The sequence below is a fragment of the Benincasa hispida genome, chromosome 7, assembly GCF_027475165.1.
Source record: "Benincasa hispida cultivar pf3 chromosome 7, pf3_genome.v1.1, whole genome shotgun sequence".
Taxonomy (NCBI): Eukaryota; Viridiplantae; Streptophyta; class Magnoliopsida; order Cucurbitales; family Cucurbitaceae; genus Benincasa; species Benincasa hispida.
The window spans coordinates 8,708,708-8,728,707 of record NC_143484.1 but is presented as its reverse complement, the minus strand read 5'-3'; the positions used below and the strand labels follow the sequence as shown (position 1 = coordinate 8,728,707).

The window sequence follows — 20,000 nt, the reverse complement described above, 5'->3', positions numbered from 1 at the left end:
AAGACCAGTAGAGGAAAAGTTTTGTTCCTCTATCCTCAAGCTCCTCAACAATCCTCACAATCGCATTCAACTCCTCTGATTATTCAACTCAGTTCCACTTCTGCTCAACCTAACATTCATCAACTCTGCTCTGAATTACCTAAATCACAAATTTCTTAGCCTAATCTAGGTTTTGTTGTAAGGATCTACTTCCATATAGCTAGCTCCTGCCTCCGTTCACTCACGATCTTGCTCAGGTCCAGACCAATTCGCCTCCATTCCAGATTCACATTCGGTTCAACCAAATCTTTTCTCAAATGGTTAGCAGCGAAGCCGTGGATGAGATGATGGCGGAAAGTGCCGATTCTTTCAATGGAACTTCCAGACCTCCCAGGCTCTTCATTAAGGAAATGGTTTTGTGCAACTTCAAGTCCTATGCTGGGGAACAACGCGTTGGACCCTTCCATAAGGTTCCTCACCCATTTCAAACCTAGGGTTTTTCATTTCCTGCTCACAATTGTGGAATTATAGCACTTCTTCTGTACTTGATTTTTTTTTTCTTTTACATTTTCTGGTTTCAGAGTTTTTCTGCGGTGGTTGGACCGAATGGCAGTGGAAAAAGTAATGTAATCGATGCTATGTTATTTGTGTTTGGAAAGCGAGCTAAACAGGTAGGTCCTCTAAACGTACTCTCTGCTTCGGGAATATTTTCCCCTCTGAGTTTCAGAGTTAGAGCTCACAATACAACTTTGTAGATTAACAATATAAATTCAAGTTAAATTTTCTGGAACTCTCATGCTTTTATTAATGCCACCCCTTTTGTGGACTTGGTTTCGCCATCTGGGAAGGTTATGCAGGTCCATTTTTGTTAACTCCCTTATGGAACATGATTATTCGTGTTCCCCTTGTTCTTAACAAAGTAGTGATTTTACATTGAACTCAAAGATGACATGATAAATAGTAGTTCATTTGTTTAGTACAAAAATTTTGAGGGGAGGATTTTTAACTATTTAACTTTGAAATTCTTGTTTACCTTTTGATTTGTAAGGCTTGTGAAATGTTGCTTAGATAAAGAAGTAAGTGGTGTGTATGTTTTGAACCACAAAGAGTGGAGATTCAATATGCACCATTTAGTTTAGGGCTATTACCCATTGCTGGAGTTTCATTTTCATTGTACTCAACTTTCTATCTGAGTTGGCAATCTAATATCAATTGTTGTGTGTTTACTTCCTCCACTGTCCGTGAGCCAATTTGGAGCAATTTATGCTTCAAGAGATTTTCAGGAGTTCTCAACATTTATCTTGAAGTATTGAAGGAGCTATAGAAGGAGTGGTTTGTGGTGACCAAGGCATCGTAAACTTGATTTACCATTAGCCTTGTGTTTCCCTTGACAGAAAAAACGTTGAGCTGTGGTTCCTAAAACAAGACTCTTTAGTTATTTTCCTCGCAGCTCAACCAAGTTCATCGACATCCACATCATGTTGTTCCTTTTAACCAACTTCATGGTGAGATATTGGTTACCCAAGGGGTTGAATAGAAGGTGGATTTACTAAGGTGGTTGTAGTTGTACTCTCAAGGTTTTGGTTATACATCCCACCAAAATTCTGTATGAAAATCATGTAATTATCATGTTGTAGTTGTAGTCTTGCATGTAGTGGTGTTTGTAGGGTAGCTCCTTTTCAAGTGCCATGGTGACGAGAGTGAATTTTTTGATATCAGATGAGAGTTTAGGCAATGAGAGAAAGATGAAGGTGAAACGGGAAGATATAATGAAATGAGAATTATTGCTATAAATTGAACATAATATAGAGGAGAGGGAATAATAATGTATGACTATCATTCTTACATGGATGCATAGTACACAACATAAGAATGATATGATCAATACAATGGAAATGAGTTATTAGATTTTCCTTGTTGTTTCTAATAGTAAAAAATGATGTGCAGATGCGACTCAACAAAGTCTCCGAGCTAATTCATAATTCCACCAATCACAAGAATTTAGAAAGCGCAAGTGTTTCAGTTCACTTCCAAGAAATAATTGATTTGGTAACTTTTGATCAACAATTCATTTTTACTACCAATGTCATGCATGCTTTCATAATGTATTGTTTTTTGGGAATCAATAACTCAGTTTGATGTATGTTGTTGACTAACATAGCAGGATGATGGAGCATATGAAGCTGTTCCAGGAAGTGACTTTGTTATAACGCGGGCTGCCTTCCGCGATAACTCTTCTAAATATTACATTAATAATCGTGCAAGTAACTTCACTGAAGTTACCAAAAAATTGAAGGGTAAAGGAGTTGACTTGGACAACAATCGCTTTTTAATTCTTCAGGTTAGTTCAATAGCGTTGGTTGCATCTGAGTGAAATATTTCTATGAAGTATGATATATCTCTGGTTTTATTAGGGTGAAGTTGAGCAGATTTCACTGATGAAGCCAAAAGCTCAAGGACCTCATGATGAGGGCTTTCTTGAATATCTCGAGGATATAATTGGAACCATCAAATATGTTGAAATGATTGATGAGTCAAGCAAGCAGTAAGTGTCTTTTTCCTCAATTTTATTAGTTTCTTATTGGTTTTCTGTTTGCCATTATTCCGTGAGAGTTACTGTTGGTGCTCTTGGAACATCAGAAATAGATATTTACATAATTGATCTTAAGATCTAGTTTCATGGAGAAGAAACTAGTTCTACCAGTTAGAGCATATTTGCTTGGTCTTGTTTGTTTTGGTTCAGGTTTGTCTTTTAGTTTCTTTTGGGGATCTCTATTTAAGTCTTTTGTGCTTCTTGGTTAAAGGTTTTTATTTTTATTTTTTTTTGGCCTGTATTCCTCAATTCTCTCCTATATTTATCTTATAATTGAAGATGTTATGTTTTGGAGCATTGGTCCCTTTTCATTATATCAATGAAATTTTTGTTTCTATTTAAGAAAAAATACCACTTAGAGCATATTTGGGTAAGAAAAGAAATGGAAGTTGAAGGCACAAAATGCCTTTTGCAGCTCAAGTTTTTAAATATAAGTCATAAACTTTTGTGCTCGAAATGTTAGTGATATAAAAAGACATAGGAGAGCAAAGGTCACTTAATGAGTATATAGTTTATCTGATTCATCAAACCACTCTCAAAACTATATAAAGAAAGGAAAAGTTTACTCAACAATTAAATTTCAAATCAAAATCTTTATTCCTTAAGGATAGAGTTAGGAACAGAAATAATTTGTGTTTGAGTTATATTTTTCCCCAATATTGGGTGAATAACTTTTTTGAGTTTGTTATCTTGGGGTTGAGGGTGTGAAACGTGCATCTTTGTTCACTACCGGTAGAAAAATAGCTTCAACAGTGTGATTTCTTTTTCATTATTCTGTTCCTATTAAATATTGTATTCCTATGAAATATTGCTTTAATTATAAATCTAATGGTATAAGCGATATTACTATTATTTTAAAAAATTTAAAATTCTTCAAAATTAAAGATCATAAGTCACGTGAAATGGATGTGGAAACAACTAATTTTTGAACTTTTCAAAAACCCAAGACCCAAAGGATTGATTTAATCTTTTTATATTTGTCACTGCCATTATGAGCTACATACATACTTACATACATACATATCTATCTATCTATCTATCTATCTATCTATATATATATTCTAAATGGATTTTAACCATTGTATATATTGTTTGTGATTGGTCTTTCAGGCTAGAATCCCTCAATGAGAAACGTTCTGGTGTGGTGCAAATGGTTAAGTTAGCTGAGAAGGAAAGAGATGGCTTGGAGGTAGAGTACCCTTTTATATACTAGAAACAATTTCCTGATATATAAATGAAATAGTTTTTTATTTCTCAAAAAAAAAAAAAAGTTTTTACATCTACACAAAACAGGGGGTGAAGAACGAAGCGGAAGCTTACATGCTCAAAGAATTATCACATTTAAAGTGGCGAGAGAAAGCCTCTAAACTAGCTCATGGGGATACTACAAAGAGAATAGTTGAACTGCAAGCTGAACTGTCCACCTTAGAAGCAAATAAGAAAACTGAGAGGTTCTTTCTTTATCTCTTTCTACTTTTGCCCTTCCTTTATTTCGCCACTCTGTTAAACTTGGTAAAAAATCTAGATTTTACCCTTATACTTAGTTGAGTAAGTAAAGTTTAGTCGTAATTTCATCACATTGAATCTTGAGCTTGAATAAATGATATTAATTGATGGCTTCCAATTGTTGAGTTTTCATTCACCAAATAAAACCATATTTGTACAGCTCACTGTTGCTCGGTGGTGTAAAAGCTAAAGCAATTTATTTTGTGATTATCCTATTTCCTTCATTATTCTTAATTGGAAGGCTTTCTTTAAGTAATTCCTTGGGGGAGGGGGAGCCATTTTCTCCCGGCCCCTAGGTTCTTTTTGTTGGGTAAGTTATTTTTTTCCTTGTTTCTTATCATCAGAAAAAAAAAACATAAAAAAATAAAAATAAAACCATATTGGTTTAGACTTATGTCCATGATGTATGCTAATGCAATGTAAATGTCTTGTTGTAGGGAAAAGATTCGTGAAACTAGCAAGGAGTTGAAGGAGCTTGAAGCTGTGCATGAAAAAAATATGAAAAGAAAAGAGGTTCGTTTTGCATTCTTCCAACTTTGTTAAAAGATTTAAATTCTTTTTGTTTGACCTGATTTCAAAATTGTAATCTATTATGTGACTAATTTATACCCGTATTTTGTACTTGTGCATCCAGGAACTTGACAATGACTTGCGAAGATGCAAAGAAAAATTTAAGGACTTTGAACGTCAGGATGTTAAATATCGTGAGGATTTGAAACACATAAAGCAAAAGATTAAGAAACTTGATGATAAGCTTGAAAAGGTGTGAACAGTGTCCAATTTGTATTAAGCACATTTTTAAATCTTAGGGACAGTTGCAAAAATAGCAATCAGACTCAAAGTATTAGTAGATATAACACAATGTAAAAAATTTACAATTACGGAAAAATTTAGATAGTCTATCAGTGATAGGCCATATTGTTGGTAGGTATCTATCAGTGATAGGCCATATTGCTGGTAAGAGTTTATCAACGATAGAAATCTATCACTGATAGACTTTGTTATATTTGCAATTTTTTAAAAATGATGCTATACACTTAGTTATCATCCCTAAAAATGCTACCAATTACAATTATTCTAAATCTTATCCTATCTTTTATTACAGGATTCTATAAAATTTGATGACTTAAGGAAGGAGTGTGAAGAATCAACAAGCTTGATTCCAAAGCTTGAGGAGAGTATTCCAGAATTTCAAAAACTTCTTTCAGATGAGGAAAAGATCTTGGACGAGATTCAAGAGAGTTCAAAAGGTAGTTTAATTTTCTTATGTATGTTTGAGGATGATGGTTGAGGAGTATCTTGTGTTTGTATTTTTAATCATGCTCGCTGTACTTTAGATCAATTGACTGAGTTTGTTAAAACCTTATTTTTATAATTGTTTATTAATCGTCTCTAACCTTGGCCTCAAAGTCTCTAATTTTTTCTGTTGCTAGAAGAACTTTATAGAGGTTGAGTATTTGTTAGTGCCAAAGTTGTAATCATTATTTTTGTAATTTGTTTTTTCTTTATTTCATTTGCATCTAGTTGAAACTGAGAGGTACCGCTCAGAGCTTGCAACAGTTCGTTCTGAATTGGAACCTTGGGAAAAGCAACTGACTGAGCACAAAGGGAAACTTGAAGTCGCATGTACTGAGAGCAAACTGTTGAGTGAGAAGGTAAAAAATATCACTAATGCATTTCTTGGACTACACAGTGATGATTGAATATCCACCATCCAGAATAACCTTTTCTACTACACAGTGAGGTCTACACATTTGCAGAAATCGTCTCAAACTAAAGTTGATTTTCATATGGCATTTTTGTGTGGTACTTTATATGATAATTAAGGCTGCAAGTTCCTTTTTCCCGGATCATTGATAATATCTTTTTTGCTTGTGGAAGAAGAAAAATGGAAACAATTATTATAAATTAAAGAGAAGGTTACTATATGATAATATAATACCTTTTTATTGTAACGTGACAATGGTAATACCTTTCTAGGAGACGTGGAGTTAGAATTCTATCTTTTTGACTGAAATTGTGGTGATTGTTTCAGCATGAAGTTGGTCGTGCAACTTTTGATGATGCTCGCAAGCAGATGGTTAACATACTGAAAAACATAGAAGAAAAGTCTTCAAACATTGAACAGATTAAAAATGAGCTTCAAAAGAGAAAACTGGAAACCTTGAAAGCTCGAGAAGAAGAACAAGTATGTGTTTTAAGAGAAATTCTCTATCATTTTCTTTTATGAAGTTATGCTATGGTAAATGATGAAAGTGATTCACCATCTTTTTAGGAGTGTATTAAGGAACAAGAATCACTTATTCCTCTAGAACATGCTGCAAGGCAGAAGGTTGCAGAACTTAAGTCTGTTATGGATTCAGAGAAAAGTCAGGGATCGGTCCTAAAAGCAATTTTGAAGGCAAAGGAAACCAATCAGATTGAGGGTATATATGGGCGAATGGGTTATTTAGGTGCTATCGATGGTGAGTTTTCTATATTTGGGATACTATTCTTTTGATATTAACTCGTTGCATATCTTAAAATTTTCCATGTTTGGCTATAAAAATCATAATGCTATTTTGGGCATATGGTACCCTAACAACCTAGGGGGCATTTGGGGTAAGGAGTTGGTATTATAGTCCTGAGTTATTATAGTTGGATTATAATAGTTTGTGTTTGAAGTGTGGATTATTTTAGTTTGAGTTATAATAGTATGTGTTTGTGGTGTAAATTATTTTAGTTTGAGAAGGAAATAGTAAATATTCTAACAAAGAATATGTTGAAAATAAGTATTTTAGCCCTAGGGCCATATTTGTAATTTAACTTGACCCTAGGATTTCCTACTTGTCTATTTATTTGAGCAGTCTTCTTGTATTCTGTGTATCAGAAAATAATAAAAAATAGTAGTCTACTATCGTGATTTTTTCTCCCTATTCTAGGGTTTTCCATGTTAAACTTTGTGTTCCTTTCTTCTTCCTTTTTCATCATAGTATCAGAGCATGGCAACGAAACCCTTGCCGTCATTGACAAGAATCAACAACAGTGTCCATCAACAGCCTCTATAGGAATTAGTGGAGCCACTAGCGTCGATGTTGCTACCATGATACAGGTGGCTATTGAACAGTATTTCCAGACCGCATTTCCTTACCTTCTTCAGTCGGTTGCAACAAGGACCAGCCAAGATGGAGCCGCCCAGCAGATCGGCTCTAATCGCCCAGTCGAAACCCACCAGAAGCATCAGATCAGCTTCGATCCAACCCTCGTTGCCCAGTTGCACTCACACCAGCCGCGGTCTTTCAGTCAACAGATCGGCTCGGTCCTGTCAGGTGTTGTTGCGGCCGACCACCACGTTGCTGGCCTCCTTCGACCCATGCAACCGAGTTCGCACACCGGAGCCGGTTCTAGGCGCACCAATCCAGCGACAGTTCTCTTCAACCTAAGCGGTTCGATCAACGACAATTCTCCTCAACCCAACCAAATTCCCTTCTTTGGTTAGCAAGGTCTCACAGCCGCGCCAAGCGGTAGTGGCGTGGCTCATGGTCTAATCCTGGTGGCTTCAAGCGGCAGCGCCAACATCAATCAGTTAATGGGCTTTAAGCTTGGAGAGTTTTCCTCCCAGTTTCTTGGACAGCAACCGTCTCCGGGGAATCAGGGCAATATAGGCCTTGTTAGTTTTTCTCCAAATGAGGTACAATGTCAGTTTGCCCATCTTCAACAGCAGATTGCAGCTCTCAGAGCGGCTCTTGGTACAAGCCCACAATTAGCTCAACCAGATCTCTCAGCCAATCTACCGATGTATTCTGAGAATCTGGTAAATTCTTTCACTGCTTTACCCACAACAAATTTTTTGTCTAAACTTTGCAGAGTTATTATTGGAGAGAAGCTGAATGGCCAAAACTATTTTTCATGGTCACAATCAATCAAAGATGGCTCTTGAGGGATGTCATAAATTTGGGTTCTTAACGGGAAAGATACTGAAACCGAGACCTGGTGACCCTCTAGAACGCATCTGGAAAGGAGATCGGTTCTAGTTAACAGCATGGTACCTCAAATTGGCAAGCCATTACTTTATGCAGCAACCGCTCGAGATATTTGGGATGCTGTGCAGAAGTTATACTCAAAGAAACAAAATGCCTCTTGGTTGTATACGTTACGCAAACAGGTCCATGAATGTAAACAGGGATCAATGGATGTGACGTCCTACTTCAATAAATTATTCCTATTGTGGCAGGAGATGGACTTGTGTCGTGAGATGGTCTGGGATTGTCCTTGTAGGGGAGTACAACATTTCAAGATTGAGGAAACAAATCGAGTATATGACTTTCTAGCTGGGTTGAATTCGAAGTTCGATGCGGTACGTAGTCGGATTTTGGAACAGCGTCCCATACCCTCCCTCATGGAGGTTTGTTCAGAGGTTCTTCTAGAAGAAGACAAATTAAGTGCCATGAATAACCCCGTAATCTCCTCAACAGATGCTGCTGCTTTTACTACGAAATCTTTTGGGTATGACAGTGATAAGCAGAATAGTAGACCCCCTCTTGTTTGTGAACACTGCAAAAAATTGTGGCATACGAAGGATCAGTGTTGGAAGTTGCATGGGAGACCTTCAAATAGCAGACGGCGTCAGCACATGACAAGTCAAACCCTGGACGCGCTCTTTGAGTGATTCAACGAGTGGAAATCCTTAGACTCAACCTCCAGTAGATGGTCAGAATAATTCAAGTGTTGTTGGTGTCAGTGCCATTGCTTAGTCAGGTACGATTCAATCCTTAGGTCTTATTAGTGTCAATGGTAAAAAACCATGGATTATTGATTTGGGAGCTACGGACCATCTAACCAGCTCATCTGATCAATTTATTTCATACTGTCCAAGTGCTAGTAATGAAAGGATTAGAATTGCAGATGAGTTGTTTGCTCCGGTTGCAGGAAAGGGCCACCTTTCACCATTTGAGGGTTTAATGTTACGTGATGCGCTACATGTTCCAAAGATTTCTTATAACTTATTGTCCAACAATAAAATTACTAGAGATCTAGGTTGGCAAGCTATTTTCTCACTGGATTCTTTTTTGTTTCAAGATCTGAGCTCGGGGACGACGATTGACATTGCTCGATACGATAAGGGAGTCTATTTCTTGACTGATGATACTTTCTTTAAGAATTGTTATAGGGCTAATTTCGTTTCTTTGTGTTATTCTACTTCTGAAAATGGTTTTATGTTATGACATTTTGGCCTTAGGCATCTTAGTTTTCAATACATGAAATATTTATTCCCTCATCTGTTTTGTAATGTTAATATTTCTTCTTTGTTTTGTGATGCGTGTATTCGGGCCAAACAACACCGTGTCTCGTTTCACTCTCAGCCTTACAAGCCATCCATACCTTTCACCCTTATCCACAATGATGTTTGGGGTTCCTCACCCATCACCACCGTTATTGGTAAACGCTGGTTCGTGACCTTACTCGGCTTACTTGGGTTTTCCTTCTTACAGATAAGTCCGATGTGTCATCTATGTTTCTGTAGTTCTATACTACTGTGGAACCCAATTCAACACGAAAATCGCAACTTTGCGAAGTGATAACGGGCGTGAGTTTTTTAACAATTCTTTTTGGAATTTCCTGACATCTAAGGGAGTTGTCCACCAAAGTTCCTGTGCTTACCCTCCTCAGCAGAATGGAGTGGCTGAACGAAAGAATTGCCATTTGGTGGAGGTTGCATGTTCCCTCATGTTGTCCACCTTCCTTCCATCCTATTTATGGGGGATGCTATTTTTATTGCAACTCATTTGATTAATCGCATGCCTTCTCGTGTCCTAAACTTTCACAACCCTCGACTGTTTCAAAGAGTCGTATCCAACCACCCACCTTATCCCTGATGTGCCTCTCCAGGTGTTCGGGTGTGTTGTTTTTGTTCATGCCCACGGTTCTAATCGCACAAAGTTTACTCGTGCTAAAAAATGTGTTTGTTGGGTATCCTCTCCATCAACGTGGGTATAAATGTTATCACCCACCTTCTCGAAAATATTTCGTTTTCATGGATGTTACCTTTCTTGAGGATCAACCGTTGTTCCCTATTAGTCATCTTCAGGGGGAGAGTTCTAGTGAAGAGACTAATTGGTCCATATCTCTAATACCATTAGAGTTGTCACCTGAACCTGAGCCTATCTTAAGTAGTAACGATACAGTTCTCCCCACCAATCAAGTCTCGTGGATAACGTACTATAGGAAGAATCTCAGGAAGTAAACAGTGCCACCTGTTGCTTTTCTGGCTTCGGTCCATAAGTTGGACCTAGTGTCAGCTCCAGCTACTTGTATTCCTGCCTCTAATGATGTTGGTACTTGTGCTGAGAATGATACTTGCAGTATGAGTAAAGATGAAAAAAATTGTCAACAGTTGTGCCAAGGATGCCATGTACGATGCAGATGCAGTTGAAAATAACAATGCTGAGGAAACAACTCTAGAAAGTGAGAGTGTTACAAGGGAGGATGAATGTGTGAAAAATCCCTTAGAAGATAAAGCTTTGGAGTAGACTACCGAATGTGGTGGAAGGTCAAACGAGATGAAAAGTCATGACGCTTCTCTCGATCTTCCCATTACCCTGAGGAAAGGCACTAGATCCTGTACGAAGTATCCTATGCACAGTTACATGTCTTACAGTAACTTGTCACTCGAGTTCAAGGCTCTCAGCACAAGCCTGGATACAGTAATGATACCAAGTAGCATACATGTGGCAATGAAGATTCTTGAGTGGAAAGGTGCAGTTATGGAAGAAATGAGGGCTCTTGAGAAGAACGGGCTTAGAATCAGGTTTTTCTCCCTGAAGGACACAAGACGGTTGGATGCAATGGGTTTTCACCATAAAATACAAGTCTGATGGAACGATCGACAGATATAAGGCTAGACTGGTTGCCAAAGGCTTTACTTAGACCTTTGGAAAAGACTATTCAGAAACCTTTTCTCTGGTGGCCAAGCTTAATACCGTTCGAGTTCTGTTATCAGTGGCTGTAAACAAAGATTGACCTTTTCATCAACTTGATGTAAACAATGTGTTTCTTAATGGTGAGTTAGAAAAGGAAGTCTACATGAGTCCGCCTCCTAGTTTCGAAAGTTAGTTTAAACACACACCGAGTCTTAGATTGAGGAAATCGTTGTATGGGTTGAAACAATCTCCGAGGGCTTGGTTTGATAGATTCACTACCTTTGTAAAATCCCAAGGGTATAATCAAGGGCACTCAGACCACACGTTATTTACAAAGAAGTCCGTATCAGGGAAGATTGTGGTCTTCATTGTTTATGTTGATGACATAGTTCTATCCGGTGATGATGCCACAAAGGTTATAAGACTTCAAGAGAAAATGGCCGAGTTCGAGATTAAAGATCTTGGAAGATTAAGGTATTTCCTTGGAATGGAAGTTGCTCGATCAAAAGAAGGCATTTCAGTTTCTCAATGGAAATACACCCTTGCTTTAAGAGACAGGTATGATTGGGTGTAAGCCTGTTGACACCCCCGTGGAATTCAATGCGAAGTTTAGTAATATGGATAACAGAGTTCCAGTTAATAAAGAGATATATTAGCGTCTCGTTGGGAAATTGATTTACTTATCCCATACTAGATTTGATATATCCTATGCAGTTAGTATTGTTAGTCAATTCATGCAAGCTCCTTACGAAGAACATGTGATTGCCATTGAACACATTTTAAGGTATTTGAAGACAACTCCTGATAAGGGCTTGATGTTCAGAAAGCCTGATAAATGCTGCATTGAAACTTACACCAATTCTTATTGGATAGGTTTTGTTGTTGATAGAAAATCGATGTCTGGAAACCACACCTTTGTCTAGGGTAATTTGGTTACTTGGAGGAGTAAAAAACAAGGGGTTGTAGCCAGAAACAGCGCTGAAGCTAAATACAGGGCCATGAGTCTAAGGATATGTGAAGAGATATGGTTGAAGAAAGTTTTGTCGGATCTCTATCAAGACAGTAATCTCCCGATGAAGCTTTTCTGTGACAATAAAACAACAATAAGTGTTACAAATAATCCTGTTCAGCATGACAAGACAAAACATGTGGAGATTGATAGACACTTCATCAAGGAGAGATTGGACAATGGTAGCATATGCATTTCCTATATTCCTTCAAATCAACAAGTCGCGGATGTCCTCACGAAAGAGATGCTTAGACACAGTTTTGATTATTGTATTAGCAAGTTGGGTCTTATTGATATCTACGCCCCAACTTGAGGGGGAGTGTTGAAAATAAGTATTTTTAGCCCTAGGGGCATATTTGTAATTTAACCTGACCCTAGGGTTTCCTACTTGTCTATTTATTTGAGCAGTCTTCTTGTATTTTGTGTATCAGAAAATAATAAAAAATAGTAGTCTACTATCGTGATTTTTTCTCCCTGTTCTAGGGTTTTCCACGTTAAACTTTATGTTCCTTTCTTCTTCCTTTTTCATCAGAATAAAAAAACGATGAATGTAAAAGAGTAAAAGCTATAGCAAATAGTAAAAAATGTAGCAAATGGGGGTTTTCAAATAGTGTTTACTGTAACTATTTGGGAAATACAAAATAGTATTTACTGTAACAAGAGGGTGTTATTGTAGTCTTAGGATAGTTCTTGCCCCAAACACACCCCTAGATTTTTACCGGACTCGTTCACACTGATTTTGTATCGATTTTTTTTTTTTTTTTTACTTTTAAAAAATATTTAAAATAAGTTTCTTTTTAATATTATATATATATATATAATAACTTTTATAAGAAACTATTTTATTGATGAATGTGATATCCAAAGAGATACAAGGAAATTTAAATTGTAACCATTGAGGTGCTGTAAATGTTTACACAAAAAAAGAGCAAAGAAAATGGATGATTCAAGAACCTCCCTAAGGGATCTTTCTTTTCCTTTAAAAATCCTAAAATTCCTCTCATCCCGAATCTTACAAAGAATGGCTCTATTAAAATATTTAAAATAAGTTTTAGCTGGGATCACTTTAAAAACATCAAAATAACATAAAACCCTAATTTAGTGGCACGACCAGTAACACTAAAATTCAAGCTATATTAAAGTTATAGGTTAATATAATGTTTATACTTGTTGAAATAAGGAGTATTTGCCCTAAGGGCGTTTTAATTTTTTTACATGTTCCTACTATATTTAGGTTTCTGCCAGATCTATTTATATATGAGTCTGGAGTGTTTTATAGTGTGACAAAAATTAATAAAATTCTCCTAGTATGGTATCCCTGGCCTAGGGTTTTCCACGTAAACCTGGTGTTTATTTTTCCTTCCCTTATTTTTTAGTAATACTTTATAAGTTAAAAGAAACTTTGTTGCTAAATTATTGATAATTGTTGCTAATAATTTAGTGCACAAATAATCTTGAATTACAAATTACTAAAAACATGTACATATATTAAGTGAAGTCTTAAAACTTATGTGACAAGAAAGTTGTTAAATTTAGATTAATCATTAACCAATTTCGTAATTGAAAAGAAAGGAGCAAATAAAAGTAAAACAAAATGAAGAAAAGTAGCTTACTTGAAAGTTGAAATTCCAAAAGAGAGTGATGCTCTCCCAGTTACTCCACTTACCAAAATTCACTCCCAGCCACACATACACACATGCGACGCACACATGCAGACGCGCGCACACACACACACATGCATGCGCACACACGTTTTCCACCGTCTCTAAGTATTTATTATTATTATTCACAACCTTTCCTTTTATTAAGAAAATTATTACTTTATTTGGTACTTATTTAATTGCCAATAGGATTTATGAGCTAATTTTAATCTCAATGTTTTAGATTTTAGAAATATTCTTTCATTAGTTAGACTTAAAACAATTAGATTTCGTATAAAATCTTAATTCAAAATAAAATACTACATGTTTTCAACATTTAACTTTAAGAACAACTTGGAGTGTTACGGGTATAATTACTTTAGATGTTATTGTCAAGCCTTTTGTTATTATGTGCCTTTGAAAATTTATATATAACGCAATTCTTTCTGTTTCCTAATAGTATTTGTACATGAAGCCATGAATATGGTTGCTCTACAACTTGTATCTAGTCTTTTCATTCCATATATTTACAATTTTGGTGTACTGGTGTTGTGTTTGCAGCAAAGTATGATGTTGCAATATCAACGGCTTGTCATGGACTTGATTATATTGTAGTGGAAACATCTGGTGCTGCACAAGCCTGTGTAGAATTACTGCGAAGGGAAAATCTTGGTGTTGCAACTTTCATGATATTGGTATCATATTTTTTTAGTATGTTGACATACAGAAATTTTATTCTTCTAAGATATTATTGGTGTCATTTCTTTTTGCAACTTGAGGAATGAATTTATGTGCTTGGTATTTTGATGGACACAAGACAACTGTACTTTTAAATTTTCTTGCTTGTTCACAATTGAAAGTTAAGAAGCACAGCACAGACATGAGGTATGGACACGATACGGCTGTTTATGATGACACATTAATTAGTAGAATTCCAGAACACGACCTGGCATGGCAACATTTGTTAAAACTATTTATGCATGCATAGTTTTTCTCAAATATACATCGGTTAATGAGTTCCCAAGCTAAAAGTTTGTTTTAGTCTATGATGCTTATGTCCAGATATTCAAGATACATTTGAAGATCCCAAACCAACTTATTAATATTCTAAGTGAATTAGTATCTTAACAGAAAAAGATATTTAAGGTCAATAATGCTTATGCATTTATATATACTTCATCCTCAAAGTGTACATGAGTGTTCGACACATATTTATTGTGCTTAACAAGTATTGTACTTGTATTCAATTTGTTCAACTACTATATGATATGTGACCATTGTGTTTCTCAAATGTTCAACAGGTGTCCAACAAGTATTGGAGTGTTAAGACACACGTCAGACACAATGATGTGCACATTAAAGTGTCCATATGTTATAGATCATAAGCCATTTGACATTGAAACCTTGGCTATTAAGATTCTTGTGTTGCTTGTTATTTTATTTCATAAATTCCATTAGTTCAATTGTTTTGCAATTATAATCTTGGGGATTTCATGAAATATTTTTGCTTCTACATGTAACTGAGAATAAACAATTATGTGGTACTTTCGGTCAGCAATCTTCATAAATGGTCAATACTTGAGGAAATATATATTTGCAATTCTTCTTGAGGCATTATATAAATTTGAAAATTCTTTTGATGTCTTGCAAACTACTGTGTCGTACTCATCCTAATAAGCTAAGCATGCAATTTGAAATTTGGAATGACTTATCTTTTATTTCATCATGCAGGAAAAGCAGGTTGATCATTTGTCAAAGTTGAAGGCAAAGGTTACCACTCCTGAGGGGGTTCCTCGCCTCTTTGATTTAATTAAGGTACGAGATGATAGGATGAAGCTTGCCTTCTTTGCTGCATTGGGGAATACAGTTGTTGCTAAGGATCTTGAGCAGGTTGGTTCTAGTACTTTATTGTGCATTATAAACTCTTTAATGTCTTTATGTTGAACTGCCAAAGATGATGCACATGTTCAGAAAGAATTTTATTGGAGCTGGTAAGTGTACAACGGATGTTGTAAATGTTGCAGTATGCTGCCGACTTTTGAGAAAATGTCTGCCTCTTGTATCCTTTGTAACTAGTTTGGACTTTGGATAGCCAATTCATGGCTGAAATTCCCAATAATCTCTCTGGCTTCAACCTTGGGATAATTTAGTTATTTCTTTGACGTGGCTCTACATGCAATGATCTTTGATTGACATAAGTGTATCCTTGCCGTCTTATTATTATTATTATTTTGATAAAAGAAAATGTATTCACGTTGGAAAGTTGTACAAAGACAATATAAACTATCTGATTCTGTTCTTATGAAGAAGAAAAAAAATGAAGGTTAAAACCATTCTATGCAACAAAGAAAGAATTTAAAGTGGGATAAACTTCTTCGCTTACAATAATATTGCTCTTTAAAGTTTATTTGAGTTCCAGACTTTGAGTGAGGTTTCATGTTGCTTCATTTTACTCAGGCAACACGAATTGCATATGGCGGCAATAACGATTTTCGACGTGTTGTAACTCTTGATGGTGCCCTGTTGGAAAAATCTGGAACCATGAGTGGCGGGGGACGTATGCCTCGTGGTGGTAAGATGGGTACATCAATTCGATCTGCCAGTGTATCAAAAGAAGCATTTGTAAAAGCTGAGAAAGACCTCTCAGATATGGTTGATGCCCTGAACAAAATCCGTCTAAGAATTGCTGATGCTGTGCAACGTCACCAAGTTTCAGAGAAAGCAGTTGAAGAGTTAGAGATGTTATTAGCCAAAAGGCAGCAGGAGGTAGTTTCACTGATTGCCTTTTCAGCTGTCTTTTGATAGTTGACGTAGTTTTAACATGTTCTATTTGTTTGCTTTTATTGGTCTACACAGATTGACAGTTTAACTTCACAACATAGCTATCTTGAAAAGCAATTAGGTTCCCTTGAGGCTGCATCGAAACCAAAAGATGATGAGCTCAAGCGATTGCAGGAGCTGAGGAATTTTATCTTGGAAGAGGAGAAAGAGATCGATAGACTTGTGTTAGGCTCCAAAAAGCTATCAGAAAAGGTATGCGAGGAGCATGTCTGTATTTTCTTGAGATTGCTTATATGTTACTACGATATCTTTAGGGTCAAGTGCAATGTCAATTGATTTATTGTATATATTTATCTCTCTCATGTTTGACATATTTATATTTTAGTGTTGCAAAGCTTGTTGCATGAACTATTCATTTCAATTTGTTTAAATTGGTTTCATGACAATGATTTTCAGTTTGATTGCCTCTCCCTATTTTAGGCTTTAGAACTTCAAAGTCAGCTCGAAAATGCTGGTGGTGAAAGATTGAAAGCTCAAAAGTCCAAAGTGAATAAGATTCAATCTGTAAGTCTTTCTATTACTTGGCAATATTCAGATGATTGAATTACTTGTTAGAAATTCATATGTTGGTCCTTTGTAGGACATTAACAAAACCAGAACAGATATCAATCGCTTTAAAGTCCAAATAGAATCAAGCCAAGCAACAATAAAGAAGTTGACAAAGGCTATTGAAGATTCAAAAAAGGAGAAGGAACGACTTGAGGAGGAGAAAAATAATTTGCAAGGAAAATTCAAAGAAATTGAAGTTAAAGCATTTGCAGTTCAAGAAAATTATAAAGAGACCGAAAAGGTTAATTGTTTACTTGTCCACTTCCATGCAATTTTTTGAGCTCTTTCCTGAAGAATTGTGTACATTTCATGTGCAGCTAATTCATCTGCAAGAAGAAGTTTGTGATACATCCAAATCCAACTATAATAAAGTCAAGAAGACTATGGATGAACTCAGAGGATCAGAGGTGTCTCCCAACAAGCCTACGACTGTATTTTATTTTATTTTATTTTTTTAATTATTATTATCGTCGTAGATTGAGAACCAAAATTGAAAGGGTGTTGGTTACATAGGTTGATGCTGAGTACAAACTACAAGATTTGAAGAAGTTGTACAAAGAATTAGAGTTAAAGGAGAAGGGTTGCAGGACAAAGCTTGATGATTTGCAGACTGCTTTAACAAAACATATGGAGCAGTAAGTAACTTTTGAAAGATAAAGAACATTTTGGAGTAAGTTTTTTTTTTGGATGAAGCATTTGTATTGCATATCTTGTGGCAGAATTCACAAAGATCTTGTTGACCCCGAGAAGCTTCAGGCAACTCTTGCAGAAGACATTGATGAGTGTTGTGACCTGAAAAGGGCTCTTGAAATGGTAACGCTGTTGGATGCACAACTAAAAGAAATGAATCCAAATCTTGATTCAATCACTGAGTAAGACTAGTCATTTTGAGTTTTATTATGCATTGAATCTCCACTTGCTTCTTTTCCTGAAATGCCATCTCTCGACAGATATAGAAGAAAAGTAGAGGTGTATAATGAAAGAGTTGAGGATCTCAATACAGTCACTCAGCAGCGTGATGGCATGAAGAAGCAATATGATGAACTGAGGAAAAAAAGGTAAATTGAAATTTTCTTCTTTTTTCTAAGTATTGCAATTATTTGCACTTATTAAATCACTAATGAACTCAAAAGCTTAAGTTGATAAATTAGGTAAATTTAAGTATATCAACACTCCAACAACACTTTGTTTTTTTTCCCCCTAAGTTCTTGCTTTATTTGTTCATATTTAGGTTGGATGAGTTTATGTCCGGATTTAATGCTATATCTTTGAAGTTAAAGGAAATGTATCAGGTTCTCATCTAAGCTCATTCTTTTTCCTTTCATTCGTCATTCACTTTTACATTCTTGCTTCCCTCTTTCATAATACTGTATGAAACTGAATGATTGTGCAACCACTGGATTCTCCTAAATTGAGCATCGCAATTCCACTTGAAGGTTGATGGTTATCAGCCTTCTGATGGCCTCTCTTTTCCAGATCCCTCTTATTGTCCTTTGTTGCTAATTGTATTTTGAGTAGTACGCTTTGATATATTCCCTTGATGTTCTTTGACAGATGATCACACTTGGAGGTGATGCAGAACTTGAGCTGGTGGACTCTTTGGATCCATTTTCTGAAGGTGTCGTTTTCAGTGTCAGACCGCCGAAAAAGAGCTGGAAGAATATTGCTAACTTGTCTGGTGGTGAAAAGGTTGGCTCCTTTCTAATTATCTTGAATACATTTTCTTTTCCTCCAAAGGCTTGAGAAATGCATTCTGTGTACCTTTAAACTACCATAGTAACAAGACTTCTTATCTCATTCATCACTCCTTGGTATTTATCATGTGGCATATATGTTGAATTCTAATGGAATCACTGAAAACGACAGAATGCATGCATATATGACATGCATATGTTGAGTTCTAATGGAATCACTGTTTCTTTCAGACTCTAAGCTCTTTAGCTCTCGTTTTCGCACTTCACCACTACAAGCCAACTCCGCTTTATGTGATGGACGAAATTGATGCTGCTTTAGGTAAAATCACCGAGCATAATTCTGTTTTCTTCTCTTCTGCTTATAATTTATCGGAAAAAAATTTGCTTCATTTACCTATTGTTATCGTGGATGTAGATTTCAAAAACGTATCAATTGTTGGGCATTATGTGAAGGATAGAACCAAGGATGCTCAATTCATCATTATAAGGTTTGATGAACCCACCAAGTGCAAAGTTAGTATTTAGGCAGGCAATGTTATTTATGATTGATTTTGTGTTTCATAATTTCTACAGCTTGAGGAACAATATGTTTGAGTTAGCAGACAGACTAGTGGGGATCTATAAAACTGATAACTGCACAAAGAGCATTACCATCAACCCAAGAAGCTTTTCAGTATGTGAGAAAGTTGCTTGACATTTCCCTTTTGGCTTTGTTATGTATATGTGTATGTGTGTGTATATATATATGACAAAGAAAACTAGTAATCTTTTTCTTTTTGCAATATCTTTGTAAGTCACTTCATATGGCATGTCTGATGGAAGTTTGATGTTAAAAGCCATTATTGAAGAACATGGATGGATATTTGTAAGTGGTGTGTAATTGGACAGTTCAAATGATGAATGGATAAGCCATTTTATCCCCATATTTAGTTGAAAACGAAAGAGTTAACAAAAAGCAACGAGGACAAATGTGGAATTTTGTGATGTAATTCAGCATTGGAGTTTTATTTCGAAATGATCAAAAGGTGCCGAACAACTAAAATAGCCTCCCTTTTATAGGAGGTCTAATTTGATACAACTGACAAACCTGTCTAGCAAAAAAGGGGACATTGGGGTAATTTTCTATAATATGTTTTAATTTAATTCTCTTTATAATGATTTGAATTATCCCAAGTAAATTTGACATGAAAGGAAAAAAAAATGAAATTGGATTTATAAATAATATGTTGAGTTAATTCATCTTTTTTTTTAATTATATTAATAATATGTCAAGTTAATTTATTTATTTTT

At 35.8% G+C, this 20,000-nt stretch overlaps 1 protein-coding gene across 3 annotated transcripts; it reads left to right on the top strand.

The window, feature by feature from the left end:
* The first annotated feature begins 9 nt into the window (after nucleotides 1-9).
* On the top strand, nucleotides 10-19,633 carry SMC3 (structural maintenance of chromosome 3). 3 transcript variants are annotated; one of them, XM_039020607.2, is made up of 28 exons: nucleotides 10-449; nucleotides 561-650; nucleotides 1,927-2,028; nucleotides 2,144-2,320; nucleotides 2,394-2,524; nucleotides 3,683-3,761; nucleotides 3,866-4,023; nucleotides 4,516-4,591; nucleotides 4,713-4,841; nucleotides 5,184-5,328; nucleotides 5,603-5,733; nucleotides 6,114-6,266; nucleotides 6,354-6,543; nucleotides 14,188-14,321; nucleotides 15,358-15,516; nucleotides 16,084-16,392; nucleotides 16,483-16,659; nucleotides 16,888-16,971; nucleotides 17,048-17,257; nucleotides 17,334-17,423; nucleotides 17,530-17,651; nucleotides 17,736-17,888; nucleotides 17,967-18,074; nucleotides 18,248-18,308; nucleotides 18,571-18,705; nucleotides 18,942-19,029; nucleotides 19,126-19,198; nucleotides 19,284-19,633. In XM_039020607.2, exons 1-28 carry the CDS (start codon nucleotides 297-299, stop codon nucleotides 19,402-19,404), a joined length of 3,738 nt encoding a protein of 1,245 aa, XP_038876535.2. In that variant the 5' UTR covers nucleotides 10-296; the 3' UTR covers nucleotides 19,405-19,633. The 3 variants fall into 3 exon arrangements, 2 of the variants coding, with proteins under 2 accessions (XP_038876535.2, XP_038876534.2); XM_039020606.2 differs by having other exon boundaries at nucleotides 17-449; nucleotides 2,141-2,320; XR_016530924.1 differs by lacking the exon at nucleotides 18,248-18,308 and having other exon boundaries at nucleotides 17-449; nucleotides 2,141-2,320.
* The last annotated feature ends 367 nt before the right edge of the window (nucleotides 19,634-20,000 follow it).